At 32.1% G+C, this 26290-nt stretch overlaps 2 protein-coding genes and 2 pseudogenes across 4 annotated transcripts; 1 reads left to right on the top strand and 3 right to left on the bottom strand.

The window, feature by feature from the left end:
- Positions 1-895: 895 nt before the first annotated feature.
- Positions 896-6303, bottom strand: LOC146897776 (putative polygalacturonase At3g15720; annotated as a pseudogene). Its single transcript, XR_015024118.1, has 8 exons — positions 6110-6303; positions 5847-5981; positions 5118-5282; positions 4444-4651; positions 3844-3925; positions 3587-3695; positions 1550-1681; positions 896-1190 (listed from the first exon to the last, which is right to left on the bottom strand). The product of XR_015024118.1 is annotated as a putative polygalacturonase At3g15720 (transcript).
- A 4861-nt stretch (positions 6304-11164) lies between these two features.
- LOC146897777 (uncharacterized) lies at positions 11165-11845 on the bottom strand. Its single transcript, XM_085736465.1, has one exon. It carries the CDS (start codon positions 11843-11845, stop codon positions 11165-11167), a length of 681 nt encoding a protein of 226 aa, XP_085592591.1.
- A 3271-nt stretch (positions 11846-15116) lies between these two features.
- On the bottom strand, positions 15117-20056 carry LOC146897778 (FT-interacting protein 3-like). Of its 2 annotated transcripts, none has more exons than XM_085739103.1 (2): positions 19928-20056; positions 15117-18555 (listed from the first exon to the last, which is right to left on the bottom strand). In XM_085739103.1, exon 2 carries the CDS (start codon positions 18506-18508, stop codon positions 15491-15493), a length of 3018 nt encoding a protein of 1005 aa, XP_085595229.1. In that variant the 5' UTR covers positions 18509-18555; positions 19928-20056; the 3' UTR covers positions 15117-15490. The 2 variants fall into 2 exon arrangements, with proteins under 2 accessions (XP_085595229.1, XP_085595230.1); XM_085739104.1 differs by having other exon boundaries at positions 18845-20056.
- A 5182-nt stretch (positions 20057-25238) lies between these two features.
- LOC146897779 (kiwellin-1 pseudogene) lies at positions 25239-26140 on the top strand (annotated as a pseudogene).
- The last annotated feature ends 150 nt before the right edge of the window (positions 26141-26290 follow it).

Genomic DNA, 26290 nt, shown 5'->3' on the forward strand with positions numbered 1-26290 from the left:
GCAACTTTGAAAAAGTTAGGGGTTAAAACTGCTATTAAGCCTAAAGATTAAAAAATTAATAATTTGACTTTGGGAATTTGTAATCAAACTACCAAGTTAGAATGTAAACCATTTGATCATTCTTTGGTTATCCAAGTTGGTGACTACTACATGAAAGGAAAGAATTCAAATGTTTACAAAAAAAAGGAAAAATTGGGACTAAAGTAATGTTTTCTTTTTTTACTAAAAATAAATTATATTCATTCATTCAAATTGATGTACTACATCGATACAATGCAAATTCGCTAAAAACAAAAATAATGAATCTATGAACAAAGTCGCAACATCTATGTTAATAGCATAAAACCGCAAAGTACAAAAGCCTACACATATAACTATATTCAAGTCGCCGGAATACCCATGTCTCTGGATCTGCAACGTTGACGACGCCAAATTCATTGATTACATCTGCACTAGATTGAACTGGTCTAACAATCTGAACCGAACAAATACTTGAATGAAACAAGAAAGACAAACAACGCCGCCCACAAGGACGACGGACAAAACAACGTCGCACTAAGAGAACGAAATCACGAAAGAAAAAATGAAATAGATATAAAAATCACTTATTTAAATAAAAAATTTAATAAAAGGGAACGAGAAAAACGAGTTGGAGGGGTGATTTTGGGTTAAAAATTGACCCTAAATCACCCTACTTTGGTTGATAAAGGAAAAGAACTAGAGTTTTAAGGACGGCTCACGGGACTAAAATAATGATATTCGTTTATTCAAATTGATAGAATATATAAATTTAATGATATTTATTCATTCAAATTAGTAGAATATATAGATTGATCAAGAACAACACAAAAATGGATGATTATGTGATTAAACTCATAACATTCAAGCTAACAACTTTTTATTAAAACTCGTAAATGACACAATTATTACATAGCTTTTTAAATATGGCAGCCAACTATTGATTTGAACATTTTTATTTGTTATATACTCTTAGAACATTGGAGCCAATTGTTCCATGGAAGTTTTTGCAAAAGACATTAGCCTCTTTTTTTATCTTGAGAAGAGACAATGTAAACTTGATCCAATACAATATTGGAACAACTCGTGCAATTCAGATTGATAGCTAAGTCACCAACATAACTTCCATTAAATCCACGATATATCACATTAGTCACTTGCACGGATGATTCCTAGTAATTTCCACAAAATTCAAAATATAAGTAAGTATGATATACTATTATATCAAATAGAAGTCCTCGTGAGCTTAGCTCAGTTGGTATGGACAATGCATAAAAATATGCAAGATTCGGGGTTCAAACCCCGGCCACCACAAAAAAAATAAGACACATCTCCGGGGTTCAAACCCTTGGTTCAAACCCCGGCCACCACAAAAAAAATAAGACACATCCGGGGTTCAAACCCCGGCCACCACCACAAAAAAAATAAGACACATCCGGGGTTCAAACCCCGGCCACCACAAAAAAAATAAGACACATATTTGAAATGACAAGATAGATATGAAGATATGAATTTATAGTAAAATGTTTACCTTTTCCACTTTAATGTCATAGTGCTGGGTTCTCTTTTTAAGTCTGTAGAATTGGTTTATAATTATTGGATTCTTAACATTTGAAAGTTGGATTTGCTCAAAAGTTATTTTTCTTGCATAACCCGATCCACCCTGTAAATAAAAAATCTTGACGTGAAAGATAATTATTATATAATTTGAAACCCTGGTGTTAGAATTTTAAACCATGTTGTTGTAGACGAGAGATCTAGAGCATATGTTTATTCCAAACTTGTATTTTCTAAGTGGAGAAATGTTATTTTGACAGCTTTTAGGTTGTCCAATACCATATAAGCATATTGTATAAGTACTATTTCATTTTTTTTAATTAGTTATTTCTCTCTCTTGACATCAATAGTTATAAATTGTATATTTTTATAAAGGTTGTCAAATAGTTGTTGTTTTTTGGACGTTCAAATAACATTACTCCCTTAAGTGTGTGTGACTCAAAAGCAATATCTCTCTATAATTTGATTTGATCTTAATTAACTTGATTGTAATAGCTAGTTTGTGGGCTAAGGGTACAAACACTATTTATTTTAAACTATTTTGCAAAAGAATAAATAGTATTTTGTTATTTATTTTTAAATTGAAAACCAAAATGGAAAAGACTGGTTTGTTTGAATTAATCAGTAATTGTTTTATAACCCTAATTTATCCTTTATTAAGTAAATTTCATTTCAAGTTTTTTTAATAATTTATATGAATGACTCAATGTGTTAATGTATGTAATATTATATAGGAGTGTAAGTGGTTCGGACAAAACCAATGAAACCGAAAGTTCAAACCGAACCAAACCAAAAAAATATCCGACCTTGTTTGGTTCGGTTTGAAACCGATCCGAACCAATTGAAACCGACCTAGTTTGGTTTGGTTCATGGTTTTCATTTCGAGATCCGTGAAACCGATGAACCAATCGGATGATAACCATACTCCTTATTTTACTAATATTATCATACCTCACAAATTTATGGTTAGGCCCAAAATTAAAGTTCAACATAAAATACATTTTAATCCATTCACTTTCTCTCATCATCATCTTCATCTCATCTTATCAGTCAGACTCTTTCATCTCATCGCCACCGGTCACCGCTGAGATCATTCATCTCTTAGTTAGTTTTATCATGTTTATGTCATTGATTTATACTCATTATATTTCATTGTTTTCCATGTTCATTTTCTATGTCATTTATTTATACACGTTATATGTCATTGTTTAGTGAAGATTAGAAAAAGCCATTCAAAAAAGAAAACATTGTGATTTGCAATTATCTTAAAACTAGAAAATGAAATAAAACTAAAAAGAACACCGTAAAATTTTGATCGCGTGTGATGTATATCGATAAAATTGAAATAAAATTATAAAATATATATATATACTACTCAATAAAAAGTGCATCTCTAGAAAATTTTCAAATTTACACGCATAACTTTTTATTTGTTGGTTCAGAAATAATTTTATAAGTTTTAGAGATTTAAAATTATTAGAGATTAACACTAGTCAATTTTAAACTGATTTTAATTTTGATATGTTTTGCTTCAATTGGTTAGTGTTCTTACTAACTTTATTAGTTATAAAAAGTTCTTTGAAAAATAGAGAACATAAAAAAACGAAATATGAAATACAATTATACAAAATTATATGAAATATTTTGTGAGAATATAATTTTTTTTAATTGTATTTTAAATAAACCGATCAACCGAACCAATCCAAACCGAACCAAACCGATTAATTTGGTTCGGTTTCTTTTTTGAAAAACAGTGAAAACCGAACCAATCCAAACCGATGAAGGTTTCATCGGCTCGGACATTTTTTTGAGTAAAAACCAATCCAAACCGAACCGTTACACCCCTAATATTATATATATATATATATATATATATATATATATATATATATATATATATATATATATTACTAGTGTCAAATTTACATAATTAAATTATTTGAGATGAAGAAAATAGTGGAAAAAAGTTGTTGAATTATAATTAATTTCCACCCACAGATTAGTTACTTACAGGAAATGTCTTGATTCTAGCTCCATTTGTAGTGTTAGTGAAGCTACAATTGTGTACATAAACTTGTTCAACTGTCTGATAAGAATCATTTATACCAAGGCTGCCAATACTGCTTCATTCACACATTTTATTAGATTTCTCAAATATTGAAATAATAACACTCTATCAAGGAAACATGAGTTATAAGATTAAATGGAATAAACTACAATTCATTTACAACTTTAAAGAAAATAAAATTAAAAGTTATAGAATATAACCTTATCCCATGGCCTGGTCCACAAGCAACACGAGTAGCATTGATGTAAGAGGAGCCTTCTTTGACGGCAATACAATCATCACCTGTTTATATGAAAGTCAACTCATTTTAAAATTTCACACACACACACACACACACACATATATATATATATATAATCTTAAGAGTGCATATATGTTTTTTTTAAGAATTTTAAGAGCTTTGATCCTTGTATAAAAATCCATTTTAACTAATGTTTAGTTGTAAATATTCCATTTTTATTCACTATCATAGTAAAAATATTTTAAACTCGAATCTAATTCATTTTTTTTGTCAAGTAGTCTAGTGGCTAGATTCACACACATTATGTGTGGAGAAGTGGTGAATCCGAGGTTCGAACCCCGACCCCTGCAAAAATTATCTCTAGTAGCTACCAACTGAGCTACAATTACGGGACAATCTAATTCATATTTTATCATAACTGATGTGACAAATAAAACATTACAGGATCTACGTGTCTAAAATATGTTTTACGCCGATAGTAATGGTGTGTGTATAAATTAAACTCATTTAAAGATACTTAAATTTAAATTTCATAAGATAAAAAATAATATTTGATTACCTGACTGTATAGTGGAGTCTTCTATCGATATATTCTTGGAAGTAGAAATATCAAATCCATCAGTGTTGGGGCTATAAGAAGGAGATTGAATATCTACTTTGGAGAATTTTGCACCATTGCAATCCGTTAAGGTTATATGTTCTTTTGGGCTATTAGTAATCTTCAAGTTACTAACACTAAGATCATTGCAGGAAAAGAAAGACAAGATCTGTACCATTATATCAACATGAAATTAATATGATATACAATCATTTATAATTTATACTTTCGACTCAATAATTGGAGAAAATAAATTAACATGATATACAATTGTTAGTAACTTGAAGACCACTTGGACCCAATCAGCTGGTTTAAAAAGAGAGAGTGCAAGAAACAAATATCTCGATGACTACAACATTATTGAATTAACCTAAAGGCACTTGATAAGATGATAAGAGATATCCCCCGACTTAACTACAGGTCATGGTTCAAACCCAGCTTTAGAAATGTAACAATGATAAATTCTCTTGAAACAGGTATTTACCACTCATTATGGTCCCCTTCGAAGGATTGATCTTCTGCAGTTATCCGTTATCCGTATAGAATACTCATTCACACAAAATAATAACATTTTTGAATTAAAGTTCTTTTCTTAAAAAATAATTTTTAGCACAAGATGCGGAATAATCATATACCCTAGGTCGAGAGCAACTTTCACATGACCACCATGTAGAACCATTGCCGTCGATACTTCCTCCGCCTGTGCCATCAATTGTGAGACCGTTTACATGTACGATCTTAATCCAATGTTGATAATCTTTCAATGCTTCCTTAGAAGGTGCAACGATTTTCCCTTGAAGCTACAATATGCATGGGTGCAAAATAAATAAATAAATAAATAAATAAATAAAATATGTCCATTATAGAACTGTTGGTATAATGCATATGATTACCAATCCATAAAAAAATAGAGATGGTTGGAATACGTACCCCCATAAACTCCTTTTTTTAATATCTTTTTCTCTATTAAAAAAGTGGTATAATCTCTTTATATCTAAAGTTTCAAATAAAGTTTTTCCCACCGTAGTTTTTTTTTTTAAGTCAAAAAAGAACTTCAAACAGAAAAATACTTTGGGAAATTGGAAAGGAATTATTGAAAGTAGGTGCCACTTCTTTTGACCCATTTATATATATACACTTAAATTTATAAAAAAAAAAAAAAAGTTACATTTTTTTGAAGAAAAAAAAAATGTTACTTTTTTTTGTTGTTATAAGACGTGTTTTTAAACTTTTTCAAATTAAATCATAACAAAAAAATTGGTTTATTTTAAAAATGCACGTACGTATATCCCCAAAAAAAAAAAAAAACAATGAACATTAGTTACATGACCAAAAAAATTTGGACATTAGCTATACAGATATACCTTAATGTGAATACTTGTAGCATTGCAAGGACCGTTGAAGATTAAGTTCGTCACCAAGAATATTTTTTTGGGTGGTATAACTAGTGTTGCTTCTTCTTTAGCTGCACATGTACTTTTCCATGCACTTAAAAATGCCTACAATCAATTAAAATTTAAAAACAATATTCTTAAGAGTCACTCAAATTATAGGAGATTAAAGTTTCTCATGAATTATATAGATATTAAAACTAAATTAAGTAGAAGAAAGAAAGACAAGTATATACATCTGTATCATTGGATTTGCCATCACCACGAGCACCATAATCCATCACATTAAATGTATTATTTTTTGTTTCAACTAGATTCCACCTCTGACATAGACAAGGTGAAAAATAACCAAGAATCAAAACACAAGTGATTAGGACTTGCATGTTTGACACAAAAGTGAAACTGAATACCATTATGAAATGAGAGTTGCTATGGTGATTCACTGATTTGTGAGTAGTGGTGTAGGGTTTAAATAGAAAGGTACATGGAAATGTTTGGGATATATTTAGGAAAAGAAAGAAAAAAAAAGTACACATGCGAAGTCTTGAAAATATTAATTTTGTTGGTCAAAAAATAATTTTTTTTGAAGGAGTTGGTCAAAAAATAATATTAATTAACTTTGTTTTGATAGAAAAGAATCTTTGATTTTTTTTTTTGAAGGGTGAATCTTTTAAATATTATTATTTATCTTTTTGTCTTAGAAGTGGTAATCCACTGAAATTATCTTTTAAATATTATTACTTCCGATAGAAAGAGTATAATTTTTTAAATGACTAGTTTATGTCTTAGAATAAGCCGGCTTCTATTCAATCACATTCCCTTCGAAACTATGATATTTTTGATAAGTTTAATAGTCACATGCAATTACATGCAATTATGGACATTAATCCCTTAAGTCGTATAATCCTTTAAGTTATATGAAATCACATAAACGACAAATTCTCTCCGGTAGACCATTGATTGAAGTGGAAAACTTGAATCATATCATAATACTTATGGATAATTTATTAGACTTTTCAATACAACTTTATTTCATATACATCGTTAATGTAAAAAAAGTATACATTGTCAATCAATAGTAACTTATATTGTAGGACTAGGATGGGTGGATATTTTTTTGTATTTCAGCAAATAACATTTTTTTTCAATGTATCTTTATTAAATTTAAAATTTTATTTTTTATTTTACCTGTTGGAAATGTTCTCTGCCGACTACATTATATCAAACCAAGTAATTTGATTTATAGCATTTCGATTCCTGATTGTTATAATTGTTGGTTAGTTTTAGTTACCTCTCGATTGAACTCTAGATTTCTAAAACTCATTTACCCTAGAAATCAAAAGATTAACACCAAAAAGACTGCATTACATAAAAAAGTAACGAATCATCATTTTGGTCATTAAAAGCATTTGGATATTTTGGGATTAATTAGAACTTTGAAAAATGTCATATTAGTTTATGAATTTTATTGACAAACAATCCATAAAACGTTGTGCTAATAAGTAGTCAAACTTTCAACATCTTTTGCAGTGGAAAACATGGGAGGATATTGGGGAAGCTAAGGTACCATATACATATTATTGGCTATATATTTTTCACAAAGTTTATTTTTTTGTTGTATATAGCATTTCTCATTTATTAACGTGTCATCTAGAACAAAGATGGAACCCGTTAATGATCTTTTTAATTAAAATATATTTTTAAAAATTGTCTAGGACTTTTTTTATGAAATATGAGTCAATAGTTTGACTGTTTTATAGAATAAAATTAAAAACAAGCAATATCTTGACCAAAAAAAAAAAAAATCAATATCATTGTATATAAGGAAATTATAAGTTTAAAAAAAGAAGTAAAATACAATTTGTGGCAATATCATTGTATATAAGGAAACTATAGGTTAAAAAAAAAAAAGCAATATAACTTGGGGCAAATTCTTTTTTAAACCAAAAGTGATGTAGAGAGCACCACATAAGATAGGTTAACAAAAAATAAAAAAAGTACAAGAAAAAAGAGGGGGACTAGGCCAAGAACCTTTTTGAAAGGTAATAAATTTGAATTTAGACACGTCCAACTTATTCCTAGTGTGTTCCTGTCTGAAAAAGTGAGGTAAATCTACCCAGGAAGCTAAAGAAGAAAAGGAAAGGGTAAGGTCAAAATTGGCCAGCCTATCTCAAGAACTGCTTTGATGGACTTGAAAGCAAGAATGACTAACAAGAATCTGATTCTAGCCAAAGATTGGTATAACCTTTTGAAGTTGCTAGCTCAATGGCTATCATTGCAGCGGTTACTTCAACAAACAAAGCATTATATTAGGGCCTAAATATTGAGCAAAACAAGCAGTAATTCTCCATTTGCATTCCTAAAAATTCCACTAGCAGCTACCATGTTAGGACCATTCATAGCTGCTCCATCCGTGTTGACTTTAATCCAGTTTTAGATTGGAGAAGACCATATAACTTCTTTGATGATAGGAAATTTAGGTGGAAATTTAGACCTTGCGAGCTTTCAAAATAGTGAACTCAATACATGATATCTCGAGTCTTTGTGACAGGAATCAAGCAAGATTTTAAGAAAAATTGATAGAAACAACAGATGTTTTCTTAGTGTTATTACCAGAAAGAAAAACATTTGAGAAAATTGAATTGGTACCAATTAAATACCGCAATTTAAACACTACTAATGTGTGTGTTCTATTTTATGTGGGACCCCCACATTCTATTTTTTTAATTCACACAACACTAGATCAAAGTTTAATTACTTAGTGTTTAATCTTCCAACCTTCCAATTTCTTTCCAACTTCACACCAATGTTCCAACAATTTGTGTCCCTTGTCGTCTCGCAGGTTATTATGGTTATCGGAGGTCGTAGACAGGCGTCGTGGGATTTCCTACATCACTTGTCACAACAATCGGATAGACCGCAGTGCATATTTGGTGATTTTAATGATATTATCGATGCTAGTGAGAAAAAGGGTCGTACTCTATGCTCAAATTGATAATTAATGGCTTCAAACAAGCAGTCATGGCTCAGATCTTGCTGATGTACCAGTGGAAGGTTGTTCATTTACATGGTTCAAGAATTTAGGCACCTTACGTGCGGTAGAGGGAAGTGACAAAGTTGCAAATGCAAATGGTTGCAAGTTGCAAATGGTTGCACCCAAAGAAGGAAAGTGACAAAGTTGATCATGGAAAGAAGCAAAAAAAAAAAAAAAATGTTGAACACTCTACACCCAAACATATAGCTCAAAAGTATGTTAAACGTGTGATGGAGGAGGGTATTGATACCTACGAGATTGAGAAAACAATTGAGATCCAAAGGCTATTTTGGTGGTTGAGGAACACGGACCAATGACAGCTCCCACGTTAGTTGAGAAAGCAACTGAGATTCCTAAGTAGATTGAGCATACTAAGTTTAACACCTCCTTCCATTTTGCATTGACTATTGAGCATACTAAGGTTGAGGAATTGGTTGTTGAAATGTTGATGAGGGTGCCTAAATTGGACAAAAATCATAAACACGTTGCATCATCACGAGAAGAATTCGTTTTCGAAACTCAAATATCCAAAGTGCAAGTAGTGGTTAATCCTCCTCACAGATGCCTGTGTTGGATAAGGATCTTGAATTACTTCAACGTCTTTTGATTAGTAAGAACAAGGATACTGAGGCTCCTTTTACTCCATATTACACGAAGAATCAGAGGAAGAAATTGCATCAGACTACTAGAATTCATTCATATAATATAACACTTCCTCCAAAGGTGAACCCAAGGGTGGTTAATTGAGCTAACACCATTTTTCCTTAAGGTTGTTTCTTTTCTTAGCTTTTCTTTTTTGGATTGCTTTTGGTCTTTTTTTTTAGGGTTTTGTTTTGGCCCCTGTTGTACATATTTTTCATTAAAAATAATAAATTTTGATTGAATGATATGGACCACTGTGATAGACAATATTAATTTGGATATTGTGCATGACACGTCTTTTCGGCGATTAAAATCATTGAATAGAGACAACTTTCAAGACAAAAAAATAAGAAATGGTATTTGTACAACCATTTTGTAACAACTTTCAAGACAGTTTTTCCTCATACTTTCATTGTGTTCTTAATTTCTATCTGTTGCTTTAACTTTCGTGTTACTCTCTCCGTCCCGCAATACTTGACCTATTTGGAAAAAAAAATTGTCCCACAATACTTGACCTTCTCAAATTTTTAAGCTTAATTTGACAAGTTTACCCCTTATAGATACTTTTTGTGGTCTTCATGTAAAAATTTGTAGTGGAACAAAGAAAGTAATCATTACTTAAAAAACTGAAGGTTTAAAAATAATAATAAGGGCAATTTAGTAAAAATATCATTTTCTTTCTTTCATCTTTACACTTTTCTTAATCTGTGTGAAATGACCAAGTAGGTCAAGTATTGCGGGATGGAAGGAGTAATACATACATTTATTTGTATATCATTGGTTGTCATAAGTTGTTCCGGAAACATTTGTTTAAATAACGTACCTCAAATTTTATAAACATCTAATATTCATTCTACACCTTTAGAGAAAAAATGAATGGATATATTGATGTGATAGATGTGATATGTTAATAGTTTGATGGGAATAGCGATATCGATGAATGGATTCTCTCTATTTTTTATTCTCATTTTTCTCATTTTTTCATTCTCAACCCTTAATACCTCTTTATTTTTAGGAGAATCATAAACAGTGCTCCAAGATATTGGTTAAACAACCAAAAGAAGTAAGTTTTTATTAAAATATGATGTAATTATTACTTAATCAAAAGTAACAACTTATATTTCTAAGACAAAAAATTTATTTTTGGATTCTTTCCCTGTTTTTCGTTAGATGATGGAGATTTCAATGAACCTTCATATCACATGAAAAGATCAATCTTCGAGATGTAGAGCAGAAATAAGATGTTGAACTAATGTATAAAAATAAAAAATATACTAATATCATTGTTGGCCGAAAAAACACAAATGACGAAATAATCTATTATCTTCCTTTAATATAACTCGATTTTTTAACTTATTATTTTTGTTCGGAAAATTAATTAAATGAGTTTTGAATATTTAAAAGAAAATTATTTTGGTCAAAATACGTTACACTATATTTTCCACTTTTATTATAATAGAGTATTTACATACTACTAGTCAGTCCATTCAACAACAAAAAAAAAAATAGTTACATGCTAATAAAAAAACATAATATGATGAAAAAACAATTAAACCTCTCAAAAAAAATGAAAAAACAATTAATACGAGCCTTAATATGATTAAGATTCGGGTGGTCAATGAAAACCACATTTTGCTTTGAACGATCGGATTTCAATGTCAAGACGGCAACTAATGCAAATGTCTTCGGTGCAATAATCATCTTCAGAAAATGCGACCCAAACACCTTTACGCAATGCGACTCCTTTGCATGTACCATTTGATTTGCAAATCAAATTGAACTTAAAACCTGTTGGCCATGGCCTTGGAGTTGTTATCCATCCTCTACTCTCTATGTCATGGACTAGCTTTCTGCATTTTAAAAGACATTGTTTGTTCCATAACTCGGTCAACAAATGAGTGCCTTCATCAAAGGTGCTTTCATCCTCTTTGAACACCATTAGCAACGCCAATGCATAGGTTGCTGCACAATGTCCTTGTGAAGTTGCAATTGTCAAATGTTTGGTTGCAGCTAAAATATTTGGTATAGGGCAAAATATTTCTTGACAACCAATGTGAAAATGGTACTCGGGATTGAGACTATGGCATACCCTATTTAGAAAACGCTCTTTCCCTTCACTGCTTTTCCATGGGACTAGTGAAACTTTGTTCAAAGAAACATTCTTGTACACGAAGGTATCCTCCGCAACCGATTTCAAGTATTTGCGAACCAACATAATATTAAATAGGTCTTGCACACTCGTGGATGCCAATATCGTTATTATAACGATTAGGACGTCGTTTGATAAATTTTCCATTTTTGCGACTTAGGTAAATTTCTAAGTTTATAGAAGATGGGGAGAAAATGGGTTATTATTACTTGAGAAAAATGGAAGAGATAGAAATCAAAATGGTGTGATTGTCAAACACATGGTTAAAAATCCTCCAAACATGGGTGAGTCTACGAAAGAAAAATCAAGAACCTGTTACAATACAAGTCAATAAAGAAAAATAAGTAAGAATATGCACAATACAAGATAAGAATTGCATGATCTCCTTTTACTTTATGAATTGAGAACAACTACACGTGCTTAAAAAGGTAGAGAAGGATTATTTTTTTCTTTGTAATGGAAAGAAGATAGAGAAAGTTATTTGAGTATAAATAGGAAGGTGAAACTAAGATTAATAGTAATATTCTACAAAGATAGATAAATTATATATTTATCATGTATTAACTGTTGAATTAATTAGTAAGAAAACGTTGAATAAGACTGTAGTAATATTTTACCCAAAAAAAAAAACTACAGTAAATATATTCCTTCAAAAAATTATAGCAGTATGGGGTGGTTGAGTAGCTCAATTATAGTAGCATGGGGTGGTTAAGTAGCTTAAGTGGTTTGAAACAATGGCTAAAAGAGTTGGAGGTCCCGAATCATATCCAACGAACGAGCTAGACAAATATTACCACGAAATGCTCCCGAAACAATGTTTAGCCAATAAAAATGGGTAATGGCCGGAAAAAACGGGGTTGCATTTATTATATTTTTTTTACGTAGTGATTAAACAAACAATTGTATAACATCAAAGGGACAATAAGCTGCCAAGTCATTCGGGAAGGCTTTCACGAAATCATGTTCGCTGTATCTAGCATTTTTGTATATAGATATATATATTATTGTGAATTCGTTAAAAAATCACATCAATAAAATATTTGATGTGTGGAGCAAATTAATCAAGCAACCAAAACAATGTGGATGACAGTTATAAACACAAGCAAAAATAGAAACAAAATAAAAAGTGAGAGAGAACACACAGAAATTTGTATATTCAGTTCGGTCCAATACTTACCTACTTTGGGGGGAGAGAGTAGCTCTTCGTTCCAATATAATGATGAGTAACTTTACAAAAGATTTCAAAAGGGTTACAAGAATTAGTCTTCAAACTTAATTCTACCCAAAGTCTCGAATCTCTTCCCATGACCAAGAGAATCAATCCTAATAGTGTTTCTCCAAGGTGAATCAATGGTGATTCAATCCCAACTCTAGTGTTTGTTGCCAGGAGAAAACTTCTACGAACCTTGTTTTATTGTTGGCTTCTAATCCTTGTTTTTCTACTCTCTCAACTTCATCTAATACAAGATCTGAATTTATAGAGAAATATAACTCGTAAATTTGGAATGAATTTCACGCTGAAGATACGTTTTTCTTTTTCTCCTTCAGTGCAAAATATATTTGCATCAAATATTCCCTTTAAAAATATATTTGCATACAGTACAAAAATATATTTACGGACCATAAATATATTTTCAGCAACAATCTTTTAGAAACACAAAATATATTTGAAACACATCTTTTATATTTTTAGCAACAATTTTTTCAGTCCATCAAATTTTGAGTCAATTTCAACATATATTAATCTAACAATTAATTTGTCATTAAAAACCATAATAATATGATAACAAACAAATGCATACACTTCTCTCAAAAAATAATAAATAAATAAGTTACACTGTTATCCCAAACCGTTGATTTTGTGTCTTAAAAATATAATGCATTTGAGACATTTTCTTTTAAGTATGAAAACATACATTATTGTTGTTTTTATATACATCAATCACAACAATATTGTAGCTGTTTTGGTATTCATGTGATCAATACGAACTCCAACAAGTGTTAATGTACTAATAACCAACTTTTTTGATAGTTTCATGTGCTCTGTTTTTGGTACAAGTTTCTTGTCCTTTAATTTTGTCCATAATATAAAATTGATAATAAAGAAAAGTACGTTTGGCATAGCTGAGCAAAATTAGTCTTCAGAAAGAATTAATTTTAACTTATACTAATGAAAATGTGATTTAGAAATTTTATATAATGTCCATTGGTGATCCATGTATAAAGAATATTAAAAATCAATGTTTGTGGAATTGAATCGATGAGACATTGGGATCAAAGTTCAATCGATTTAATTATAGTTGAATCAGATAACAAAGAAATAAAGTAAAAAAAGTATTATAAGAGTAAAAGATAAATAAAAACATAAACTTGTTGAACCAACCGTGATTCAACCGGTTCAATCATCCTTTTGAATAACTGGAATGAAATTAATTAACAAACAGCTTAGTTTCCAGTTGAATCGGACGATTTGATTCGATTTTCAAAATATTGACAAAAGGGAAATGTTAACTTGTGCCCTCAAGGCACAAGATAAGGAACATAATATAGTAATTTTTTGTTGAAATGTGTGCATTTAATTTAATTTTTGAATTTATAATAGATAGAATGCACAAAATTTGAAGGAATGTTTCTATTTTTGAGTTTCTTATCTTGTGCCCTACGGGCACAAGTTAACATGACCCTTGACAAAAACAATGGCCACAATACAACACAAGCATACTGTTGGTCGTTATTTGAATGGGAGAAATGATAAGCACATGACTTTCTTGCTTTCAAATAGAATCATCTCTTGAAACAAATTAAAAAATTGCTCTTCTCCCTTATGTTTTTGTTCATTCACCGATCTTAAAAGTGTTTACGTGAGTTAACTCACGCTGAAAATGTCGAGCGTGAATTAACTCACGTTGAAAAAAGCCGAACATGAGCTAACTCATGCTGGACATTTTTCAGCAAATGAGCAATTTTGAAAGGGAGAAGAGCAATTTTCAACAAATTAAGATCACAGTTTGAGAATGGACCAAAGCTTCATGTGAAGAGAATCTCAATTTGTTGAATTGAATTTTGGTTGAATTAGTGCAAGATGATTGCACTTTTAGTTCCCTATTTACTTTTTAGTCCTCATATCTATGCTTTATCCTAACAAACAATCTTAATGCAGGGACCTGATTATAATTTTTCTTTTTTAGTTAAAGATATATTCAAACCTTCAATTTTTTTATTAATTGAAAAGTTATAAACTTATTTGGAAGTTGAGCTCTACTGGAAAAAAGTAAGTCTATTGTTGTTGATGAGTATAACTCTACAAAAAGGTCGTGATGCAAAATATGATCACTAGTCTCCTTGCTTGAAAATTATTGTTAACACCTCTAAATACTTTTGGAAGGCTTATGCTGTGAGAAAAACAGTGACAATATTGATCAATCAGATATTCATTGGTCCAACATGATAATTTATTTGACAAGATCCTTTCATCATCCTTCTCTTTTCCATACCAAAAACTTGTAAATTAAAGTTCAGCTTAGTTTTTTTTGACCTCAGTCATCATCAAACCAGTTCCATTGTGCATGGTTCCTAATAGCATAAGATGAAATGCTATTATAGGAAAGGCTAGTAAGCAATAATAAAACTACACTACAGTTTTTCCACAGCAATTATACATACATCTCCACCAATAGTACTCAACACCAAAATAAACAAAGACATGATAAATAGCTTCCAAGATTATACAATCACTGCCAAAAACTCCATGCCAAATTCAAACATTGTCACTGTCAGCAGGTGGAATTCCATTTACAGCATGCTATCTGTGAGGGCAGGTAATCTGCGGTAGAAGTTAACCGGTGCTGCTGGTACCTTACTCCGGAACATAGGGTGTCTCATAAAGTAAAATCCACCTAGAAGAATAGGCATCTGGAAGGGTGTCACATACAACACAATAGCAGACACAAAGCAAAATGCCATGAACATGGTACTAGCACGTGGATCGCGCCAGCTCACAAGTGCTTGGACTCTCTCTCCTTGAGTAGCTAAATCTCCAACAACACTTTGAACCCTTCCAGCCACACTTCGTAACCGGTCATACCTCCATCGCACAACATCAGGGTTCTTTGTGGAAGGAAATGTGTCGAATTCCTCGTCAAGCTCATCGTGGGTCACTCCGTCTGTGTAAGAGAGTCTGGTGTTCATGTGAGGAGGGGATCTCGGGCGGAACCTCCAGTTCCACATCCCGATAACAAACACGTATAGAAACATAGTTGGCATAATAAGTTCAGGGAAACACACAAGCATCACAAAAAGAATGTGCACAAGTACAGTTGTCATAGGATGTTTCCAGGTGGAAACTTCCCCTAACCATCGCCCTACTGAAAGAAATCCCGAAAAAACTGTCATCAGACGGTAGAAGTTTGCTTTGCTGCGTCTCATGCTCCAAAGATGCGAATGTGTGTCAGACATGTACTCAACTACCTCCTTTCTAAGCGGGGGTTCCGCCCTACTGAGGCGAGAAGCAACAACATTTACAGCCTGCTGACGCAACATTTCTTGTTCCATAACGTTGAGTGGCCTTTTGTAGTGCATTTTCGGTAAATGAGGCTTAAAATACAATTGCATCAAGTCAACCATTGAGTAACAAGAAAATCTAACGGCCAAGTGAAGTTCACCCATTTTTTTGACACCTGATGGATGAAGCATCAGTAAAGGGTAAGAGTTTGTGTAAACACGTCCAGTTTCAAGTGTTGAGATTCGGACCCGAACTTTACCGATTAGCAAATCTTTGTTATCTGGACCATTAACCTGACCATTATCAAACACCCCGACAGTGAGAACTGTAGCTGGATCAAAAACTTCCCATGTGTATTGCTCATTGTATTTTGGGTCTAGAGTATTACTAAGAGTTCGAGTACGGACCCATTTTCGCCCATATTTTGCCACACAGTATGCATCTGATGTCCCTCTTCCATCCCTGGCTTTCATCGGATGAAGTCCATCAACATTTAGAATGCCAAGTTCTAAGACACCAATCGGCTTCTTCCACAGCTGCCTTGATGTCGGTCTAAGATCACTACTATGATAAGTTGACTCGTCGAAAACATGGTACCCACCATCAAGACAGACACTAAGGTGAATTCTACTAGAAAACACATCATTCATCTTCCCTTGTTCCGCATCCATTGCAGATGACATGGATTGTTCAAGGTTATACCACCTAGTACGGATAATTCTATCATCAGCACGCTTATCTACTTTGGTCAAAGGAATAACAACCGCCCCAATTGTCTCATCCTTATTTGGACCAATACGGTTTTCTATGGAAAGAATCAAAGGTTCGTCAAAGGGTTCAGCAGCAACAAACATCAGCTCCTGATCCCAACGCATGTTTTTGGTCCTTGATTGAACAGGTTTTGTCTTCAAAATCTGGTTACCAGTCTGCACCTTAACATATGCATCTGAGATTTGAGATTTCTCGGACAGAATTAAGTCTTGTGCCTCAATCACTCTAACCCGTACATACCATAATCTTGGTGAATGGTAAACTTTTGATCGCATCTGATGATGAGAAACTGAAGAGTTTCCTCCAGGAAAGAGTGTATCAGAATGCCAAGCATCCGGAAAGGCTTCATCGGCTTGTGTGCCGAACCATACAGCAAGCATCAACTCCCCTTTTTTCTTTTTCCCGCTCTTTTCAATCTGATACCATTCCGGAGCCAACGGACTATCTGGTGGAACACGTGTAGGAACATCATGGAGAACAAACCTCACAGTACCAACAGTTTCATCTAGTATCGTACCTTTGTCTTTGACCTCAACTTCAAGCGTAGTTGACTGCAGATTGTCTCTTGAAAAGGCAAACACCTCATTCCATTCAGGTTCCTGGTTTTTCTCGAAATGCTTTGTAGTTCCTTTGAAATTTCCAGCTTTTACCTCAACATATGGATTAAGGCTCCCGGTCTTTGATGGAAGGTCGCGAGCTCTTGTGACTCGTACAAAAAGGTAACGCATCGGTTCAACAAGGTCGTAGGTGCTGGATGGCTTGTTCCCACGAATAACTCGCCCGCCAATTACTTGTCCCCCTCCAAGAAAAGGACTTGTCTCTTTGAGCGCATAATCAATTGGAGGCAACGAATCTGCATATGCATGCATGATTTTCGAAGGAGGTCCAGATTTCATCCCATGCTTCACATGGTCCACATCCATCTTTGCAGCTACTGGAGGAGAAGATTTATGTTCTTCTTGATTAGAACCAGGAATGCTATGAAATGAGTGCTTCGGCACATTTTTCTTACGAGAAAACATGTTCAGGAATGAATCTGTCAATGATACCGGTGGTTGATCTTTGTTTGAGTGCTGATCTGAATCCATAGAGGGTTTCTGATCAGGGAGAACATTGGTGGATGTGGTTCTTACAGAAGGGTCTTCGGTAACAAATACCTTCAAACCAAGCTCTCCTTTTACGCGAGAAAAGGTAATTTTCCTTTCCAGAGGGTAGTGCAATACAACAGCATCAGAAAGTGGCACAAATGAGGTTTCCGTGAGACGGACCTTACCAAGAAAGACTTTGGGATTATTGTTTTTGCTATTGTAGTGGTAGACACAGGCATCAAGCGCGAGGCTTGGTAATTTGCTTGGATCAGCAATGGTGAAGTAAAACTTCTCGTTCCAAACAGGATTCAGATCTTTTTCTTTAGTAGTTGTCCGACACTTCTGATCATCAAAATGAAGTTCCACAAAAGCACTAGCCGAGCCTTCCCCATCTTTTGGCATAAGGTCATGAGCACCCACAACTTCAACACCTAGCTTGAGATTGCTCATTGCTAATAATCAGCTTCAGGGAAAACTTAGATAGAGAGACACTTTACCTGAAAAGAAAGAAATATATAGGATTCGTGATTGCTAGTCTCAGATACAAATTTCCAATATATATCTAAGTTAAATACATCGGCAGCATAATATGAGTACCAATAATTGAAAAGAGAGCGACATTATTGTAGCAAGTAAAGGTTTTCGGTTGCACCATAGGCTTAAATATATTGACAAATAGCATATTATAAGTACCAATAAATGATTTTTCAAATAAGCATCACTAAATGAAAACTAAACCCTGAATCGGTAAGAGTTTTGCTTGAAATTTGTCGACAAATAGCATACCCTTAATCCAGCAACTTGTTTATGTTTTTCAATAATATTCAGAGAAAAATTCCAGCAATAATATAGTGATTCGATGACACATCTAAACTTCAAAATCCTAATTTGTTAGCAGACAAATTCTCTTTAACATACAAAAGGAAACAACACACCAGATGGATTGCATAATCGACTTAACATTACCACATTAACCAAACACAAATATCCAACTAAAAAACATTTAAGTTCCTCGGCAAATTAACATTACTTAACTAATGTTGCAAGTAATATTTATCAAGAAAAGCACAAAATGTTCTAACTAACATTTTTTTTTTCTTCCAATAGTCAAAATCTATGAAACACCGACACAGACACCGGACACGACACCGGACACGACAGTAGTATAATTTAAGAAAGGGTAAAAGGAGATGGTCATTTTATCATAGAAAGGAAGTAATTATTAAAGATCAAACAAGAAAGAGTAAGATTATAAAAGTTTCAACCTACCACTACCTCAAAAGTCAAAATAAACCTTGCTTTTATTTTACGCAAATAAGATTAAAAAAAAAAAAAGTACTTTATTTTACAAAAGAATATAGAATCACAAAAGAATAAAATGCATGATCTCCTTGTTATAAAGTACATAAGATCATGTGATAAGGATCTTCAAAGACTAAGAATAAAAGAAAAATCTTCCACACAAAAAATGATTCTTTATTCACATTCATATTCCTCTAATATTAAAAAAAGTGTTTTTAGCTGAAACATGTTTTCATATGAGATAAATAATTATCCAATTTTATTTAAATTAAGTGGCTTTTTTTTTTTTACCCAGAGAAGAAAAGCAACTTTTTTGTGAAGAAACTTGACCTAAATTTTCTATTAAATGTTTGCGGAAAAAGGGGGAAAACACACATACACAGAAAACACCAAATTTTTTGGTTCTAAAAGAGCAAAATCGAATCCTAGTAGCAGATTTAGACAAGGAATTTATGCTTTTTAAAGGTAAAAATTAGTTATAACAACCAAATTAAATTTAAAAATATATCTGAGTTACCAGAAAAAAATAAGAAAAGGAAGAACAAGAAGAAGAAAAGGAAAGCAAACCTGAGATTTTGAGCTTTAAAGACCGAAACTTCAGTTAGAGAGAGAGAGAGAGGTGAGTAAGTTAGAAATAAAAAGGATGGGGAAATGGAGTTTCTGAGAAAGTACAAAAATGAGAAATGAAAGTGGTATGGTATGCTTACATTGACTGAGGTTGAAGTTGTGAAAAATGTGGTTTCGGATTGGTCACTAGTTGTAATGTCACAACAATGTCTTGTCGTGTCCCACAAAAGTTTGGTACCACAATGAGTTAAAGTTTACTCTCTGTTGTTTTAATTTTTGATTTTTTTTTTGTTTGTTGTAAGGCGGGTATTATCCGCGTGAGCAATCGTAAAGACTAATTAATCGAGTATTGAGAGATTTGAATAAGGGGAAAATTCTCCTTAAGAGTTTTAACGATGCTACATGTTTAAGGTTGAATTCGAACTTAAAACTTTAGTTGAATTAGAAGAGACTTATGTCATCTAATCTAAATGTTTTTGGGTTATTGTTTTAATTTTGTATCAATATCTACGTTTATTTATATATTATTGGTTATCCATAAGTTTTTTAAAAATAGTTGTTATAACATATCTCGAATTTTATAGACATTGAATACTTTACACTTGAGAGAGAGACATAAATAGATAGAATGATGTCATATATGTGATATGTTGATAATGTGATGGGAATAGAGATAGAGAAATGATATTTGAAAATCCATTTTTTGACAACTTTTGTGATAACTATCTCTCATACTCACATTATTTTTTACTTTATCTCTTTATTACTTTGGTTTTCGTGCAAATACTAATTTTTCTTTGTAAATTTTGGTTGTCACATAAGTTATCACCCCAAATGATTGTTCAAATAACACTCCTCATAGAGATATGGGAGAATGGATTCTCTCGATTCTTTTTCTCTCATTTTTTCCTCATTTATTTCAATCTCAATTTTTGAAACCTTTTTTACCCTTAATTTTATTTACCTCTTTATCACTAGATTGTAGAGATTTCAATGAACCCTCGTATCAAATAAAAAGATCAATTTTTGAGATAATCTTTTATCTTCCTTCCTTGAAAAAAACTCTCTTATCTACATTAAGTCATAAAGAAATTGTTGAATGACACAATATAAATTAATTTTCTTACTTATTATTTTTGTTAGGAAAAGCAATTAAATGGTATTTTTTGTTAGGAAAAGCAATTAAATGGGTTTTGAACATAAATTTAGATTATATTGATTCTAATTAAGAGTTCAACTAAATTTCCTATATTTCATTTATTCATATCGAATGAGTTTGTTTCCTTCATTTTTATAGGTTTCTTTCTTTTTTATCTTATCCACAATTGTTATTGAACTGATTACTGATTAAGTTTCATTTTTATCTTATCTGTTAGAGTAACACTATTTTAGCTAAACCAGTTATAAAATCTCTATATAAACAGATAGGTTCAAAAATCACGCCAAAAGTTTTAGTCAAAAACTTTTTCTTCCACTTTGATAAATAATACAAAAAATACACGACTTTCATGCGCTTAATGAACATTGTTATTTTGACCCTTTATGTCATGTGTCATAGTTTTAACAACTTGTAATCATCAAGGTCAGGCTTCGAATCGTGTTTTTCTCGATAAGATAAATGATAAATCTTTGATACAAGGTTTATGCGCTTCTTCGATCACTATGCATGGCTACAAATGTGAAGAACAGTGTGAAGAACACGAAGTAAGAATTATAAATATATGCTAATATAAATTTTTGTCTTTAAATTTTGGTTTTGGTCGCTAATTCTATTTTTTCATTTATGGTTACACAAAATTTTTGTCTTTACACAAAATTACATGAATCAAATTGTTACCTTTAATTTATGCATTAATATGTAATATTTTTTGGTTATAACCAAAGACGGATACATTCTTAGCATTCAAAGGATTCCAGAAGGTCGATCTGAGGCTAAGAGCAATGTGACTAATAAGAAATAACCTCTGATAAGTTAAAAACAATTCATCAATTATATATTTCGTTTTAGTTAGTATTTACATTATCCAAAAGATAAAAATCAAGTTTGTATCGGCAGTATTTTTTTCTTATAAAAAACTAGGAAGAGAAGATTGACCACCCTTTAATACCCTTTACGTTTCATTGAATGAAACTGACTTTCTAAACATGATTGTTATTACAACGGTTAAATACATTCATTAGAAAATTAACTATAACTCCTTAAATTTAAGAGTTTCTCAATTTTACTCTATTGCAACATTTTAAAAAAAAAATGGAGATAGCCAACTCCAAATTACTAGGCCCCTTCCCTAAAAACTGGAGGGTTAACAAACAAAAAAAATGGTTAATGGGTCATAACAACATCATATGTATCTATATATTATATAAAGAAAACACTCCCTTTCAGCACTTTTGGGCTGGATTTTTCTCTTTCAAAAAATGCCCTCAATTTTCAATACAAATAACATGTAACAAATAGATAAGAATAAATTTAAATATTAAAGAAATATAACAAACACGATATAAATATATATATATATATATCTGATTTTTTTTCCTGTATCATTTAAAAAAATGTAACAAACTAAATGAGTATGTTTATACTTACTTTTTTTTATTATCTCAATTATATCCTAAAATAACTATTTCCATGATAAAGATTGTTGATGATAAAGATTGTTGTTTGTGTCATGAAAAAAGAATTTATATTATATTTGTTTGTTATATTGTTGGTGTTATTGAATTAGATTATCATATTTAATTTGGTTTGTTATAACTAGAAATCAATAAACATTTATATTTTTTGTTTTAATCAAAATAAAAATTTCATAAAAAAAATAGTATATAATTTTCAAATTTTAGCGCAGTAAAAATAGCAGAAAGACGGGCATTAGGCCAACCCAAGTGGAATCTGAGACCCAAGCGCAGTAAAAAAATTCAAATTGACACCGTTGAGAATCGAATCTGAGACCTCGAGGAGGAGCACACTTCCAGGTCCCAAACCAATACCATTAGGCCAACCCAAGTGGGTTGCAGTGGCAGAAGTTAACTCGCTATGCTTCATGGGATCTTAGATCATCTATGAACAATAATATTTTTAATGTCTCTAATTCATTGAAAGAGCTACAGTTAAAAACCACAAGAAATATTCATGAAAAGGGACTAATTGTCTTCATGTATTAAAAAAATAAAGTAACTTTTAGTACCTTGCCGTATTTGGATGGAGTTCTGAGCATAGTTTTAAAAATCGGACCGGTCATCGACTCGGTGAGGGTAGTGGGTCACTGGGTCATTGGTCGAACCACTGGGTCATTCGTCGAACCGCATGAAAGAATTGGATGACTCGGTCATTTCACTCGGTCTTCATATAGTTTTTATCTTTGTATTAAACAAGTTGACTCAGTCTAAACAAATAAAAATAACACTAATAGATATTAAAGAAATCATCAAATAAATTAAGATAATTTCTCAAATCTGTTCTTCAAATTTAAATCCATCGACTATGACATATAATTATTTGATCAAACACATAGATTAATTATAATATATATTAATTATGAGTATAATAAATTAGAAACATTTAATTTTACTATATATTTATCAAGATAAAATTAAAATGAAAAAAATAATGTGAGAAAATATACATGTTAAAATTTGAATTGAAGCATAAATGATCATAGCATTTGGTATTGTTAAATATATATAACCAATAACATTCAAAAATTATCGCAGCCAAGCGTATGCTGCAGCGGTGAATAGCGCCCCATCATATATGCATGTCTCCACTCTCCTGTTCGATCCATCGCAGGGCCATTTTCAATGATCCATCGCAGGGCCATTTTCAAAAATATAAATAGTTGTTCATTCAAATAAATGCTTTGACCCGGTCCGCTCAGAAACTCACCGGTTTTACCGATTCCCGGCGGTTCTAACCGGTTCAATAGCATGGCCGATCCAACTAGTTAAACGAACCGGTTACCCTTCCGGTTCACGGTCAGACCGGTCCAGTCCGGTTTTTAAAACTATGGTTCTGAGTCTAGGGAACACCTCATAGTGTATTTATCGATCCATGGCAGGGCCATTTTCAATTTTTTAAAAATATAAATAGTTGTTCATTCAAATAAATGCTTTGACCCGGTCCGCTCAGAAACTCACCGGTTCACCGGTTTTAAACCGGTTTTACCGATTCCCGTCGGTTCTAACCGGTTCAATAGCATGGCCGATCCAACTAGTTAAACGAACCGGTTACCCTTCCGGTTCACGGTCAGACCGGTTCAACCGGCCGGTCCAGTCCGGTTTTTAAAACTATGGTTCTGAGTCTAGGGAACACCTCATAGTGTATTTATGTTTTCTAGAACAATACTAATTAATTGCTGCCCAAAATTAAAAGAAAAAAATTAAATATTTTAAGAAGAACGATAAAACTAAAAGAAAAAATTATACTGAAACTTAGGCTTTTTTTGGAGTTTGGAGGGAAGGAGTCACCGGAGAAATGAGTACATATTGGTAAGAGGGGTTTTGGGGAGTAAAATATTTCTTTAAATAAAATATAAAACCCTCCTCATTTGGAGGAACTAAAAAATTGTATTCAAGGAGGGGTTTGAAAGGGTTTATATGAATTCTTCAAATTTAATATATATTGTTATAATATTCTTAAAATTAAAAATATATTAATCATAAATATTAATTTATCACTCTCTAGAAAAATACTCCTTCAAAAAATGTGAAAGATTTTTCAATTTTCCCATATATTAATCACCCCACAAAGCTCTTCCTTCCCCTCTCCTCCAAACTCCCAAACAATGCCTTAGTATCTCTATACATATAGATATTGATTAAGAAAACTTAGTTATTTTCCTGGTAAAAGAGAACAATATTACATATGAAAGGTTAAATAAGTTTTTTGTTTTGATAAATATATCATTTTATTTCGTCACTCTAAAACTTTTCTTTAAACAATGATGTTCATTGTTAAAATAAGTTTGCTCAAAAAAATTGTTAGAATAAGTTAAATATAACATCATGCAGAGGAATTAATGATGAAAGATGATATTATTATATGGACCAAAAACTTTATCAACAAGGACCTAATTTGCTTGCTGATTGAAAACATTTTTTATAGAGGAAGTGAGGAACTAAAAACAAAAGATTATATATTTATATGAACTAAAAACTTAATTTATCCATAAACTAAATAGTTTAAGAGTAAAGCAAGAAGACAACTTAATGTGATCTCTGGAGGTAAGATCAAGATTGCAAAATAAGGTTGAAACTAATCATTGGACTTGATGGAAAAACAAACATGTTAAATTAAAATGTCTTAATTTTTTAACATAAGAATTTTGTCTTTTTGAGCTTTGACATCTTTATAAATAACATGTTGCCTAAACTCTACTTCACACCATCGTTAATAAAACAAAATAAAAATAAAATGAAGGGTAAAATTAGTTCAAATTTCATTTAAACCATGATCTTTCTTCTAATTCTTGTATCAACTTTATGCCTAAGCATTGAAGCTTCAACCTGCAAACCAAGTGGAAAAATAAAAGGAAAAAAAAATTAAATCAAGATTATGCAATAGAGCAGACCAATCTGAGTGCTGCAAACCAGGAAAATCTTACACAACATTCAAGTGTTCACCACAAGTGTCACACAAAACAAAAGCAACCCTAACCCTGAACAGCTTTGAAAAAGGTGGAGATGGAGGAGCAGTATCAGAATGTGACAACAAGTTTCACTCAGACAAAACACCTGTTGTAGCATTATCAACTGGTTGGTTCAACAATAATAAGAGGTGTTTGAAAAAGATTACTATATTTGGAAATGGTAGAAAGGTTAATGCTATTGTTGTTGATGAATGTGATTCTACTCAAGGGTGTGATGCTGAACATGATTTTCAACCTCCTTGTTCAAACAATAATGTTGATGCTTCTGCTGCTGTTTGGAAGGCTTTGGGTGAGCCTGATAAGTGTCAAAGAAGTGTTAAATTCATGTTATATTTAAGCACTTTTTGTTGCTTGCTTTGCAAGTTATTGAAGGAAAAGCCGAGAGATAAGCGTTAAATGCCTTATTACGCTTTACTTATCTTACTCTACCCTTTTATGCAGGAATTTTTCCCAAGACACTGAGCACAGAAGAAAAATCATGAAAAAGTGCAAAATGGCAGAAGCTGGAACAGGGAGCAGTGCTCACTCGCATCCAACTCGCAATGGCGAGCATCAATTGCGAGCATAAACAAAGAGCTCCCCCATTGCTCGCACTCAACTCGCAATGGTGAGTAGCAAATGCGAGCAACTCGCAATTGCAAGTTCATTTACTCACAGTGGCGATTTAGGGCGGTCTAGCCCTTTAGAGGTGACGTGGCAACAACTTAGTGGTGAAGAA

This window comes from Medicago sativa, chromosome 8 (genome assembly GCF_051527215.1).
Source record: "Medicago sativa cultivar Bolivia chromosome 8, Bolivia_mono, whole genome shotgun sequence".
NCBI lineage: Eukaryota > Viridiplantae > Streptophyta > Magnoliopsida > Fabales > Fabaceae > Medicago > Medicago sativa.

What these genes read in the sequence shown, in the direction of transcription:
- LOC146897777 (XM_085736465.1), bottom strand. Translation starts at nt 11,845, where the DNA reads ATGGAAAATTTATCAAACGACGTCCTAATCGTTATAATAACGATATTG.
- LOC146897778 (XM_085739103.1), bottom strand. Translation starts at nt 18,508, where the DNA reads ATGAGCAATCTCAAGCTAGGTGTTGAAGTTGTGGGTGCTCATGACCTT.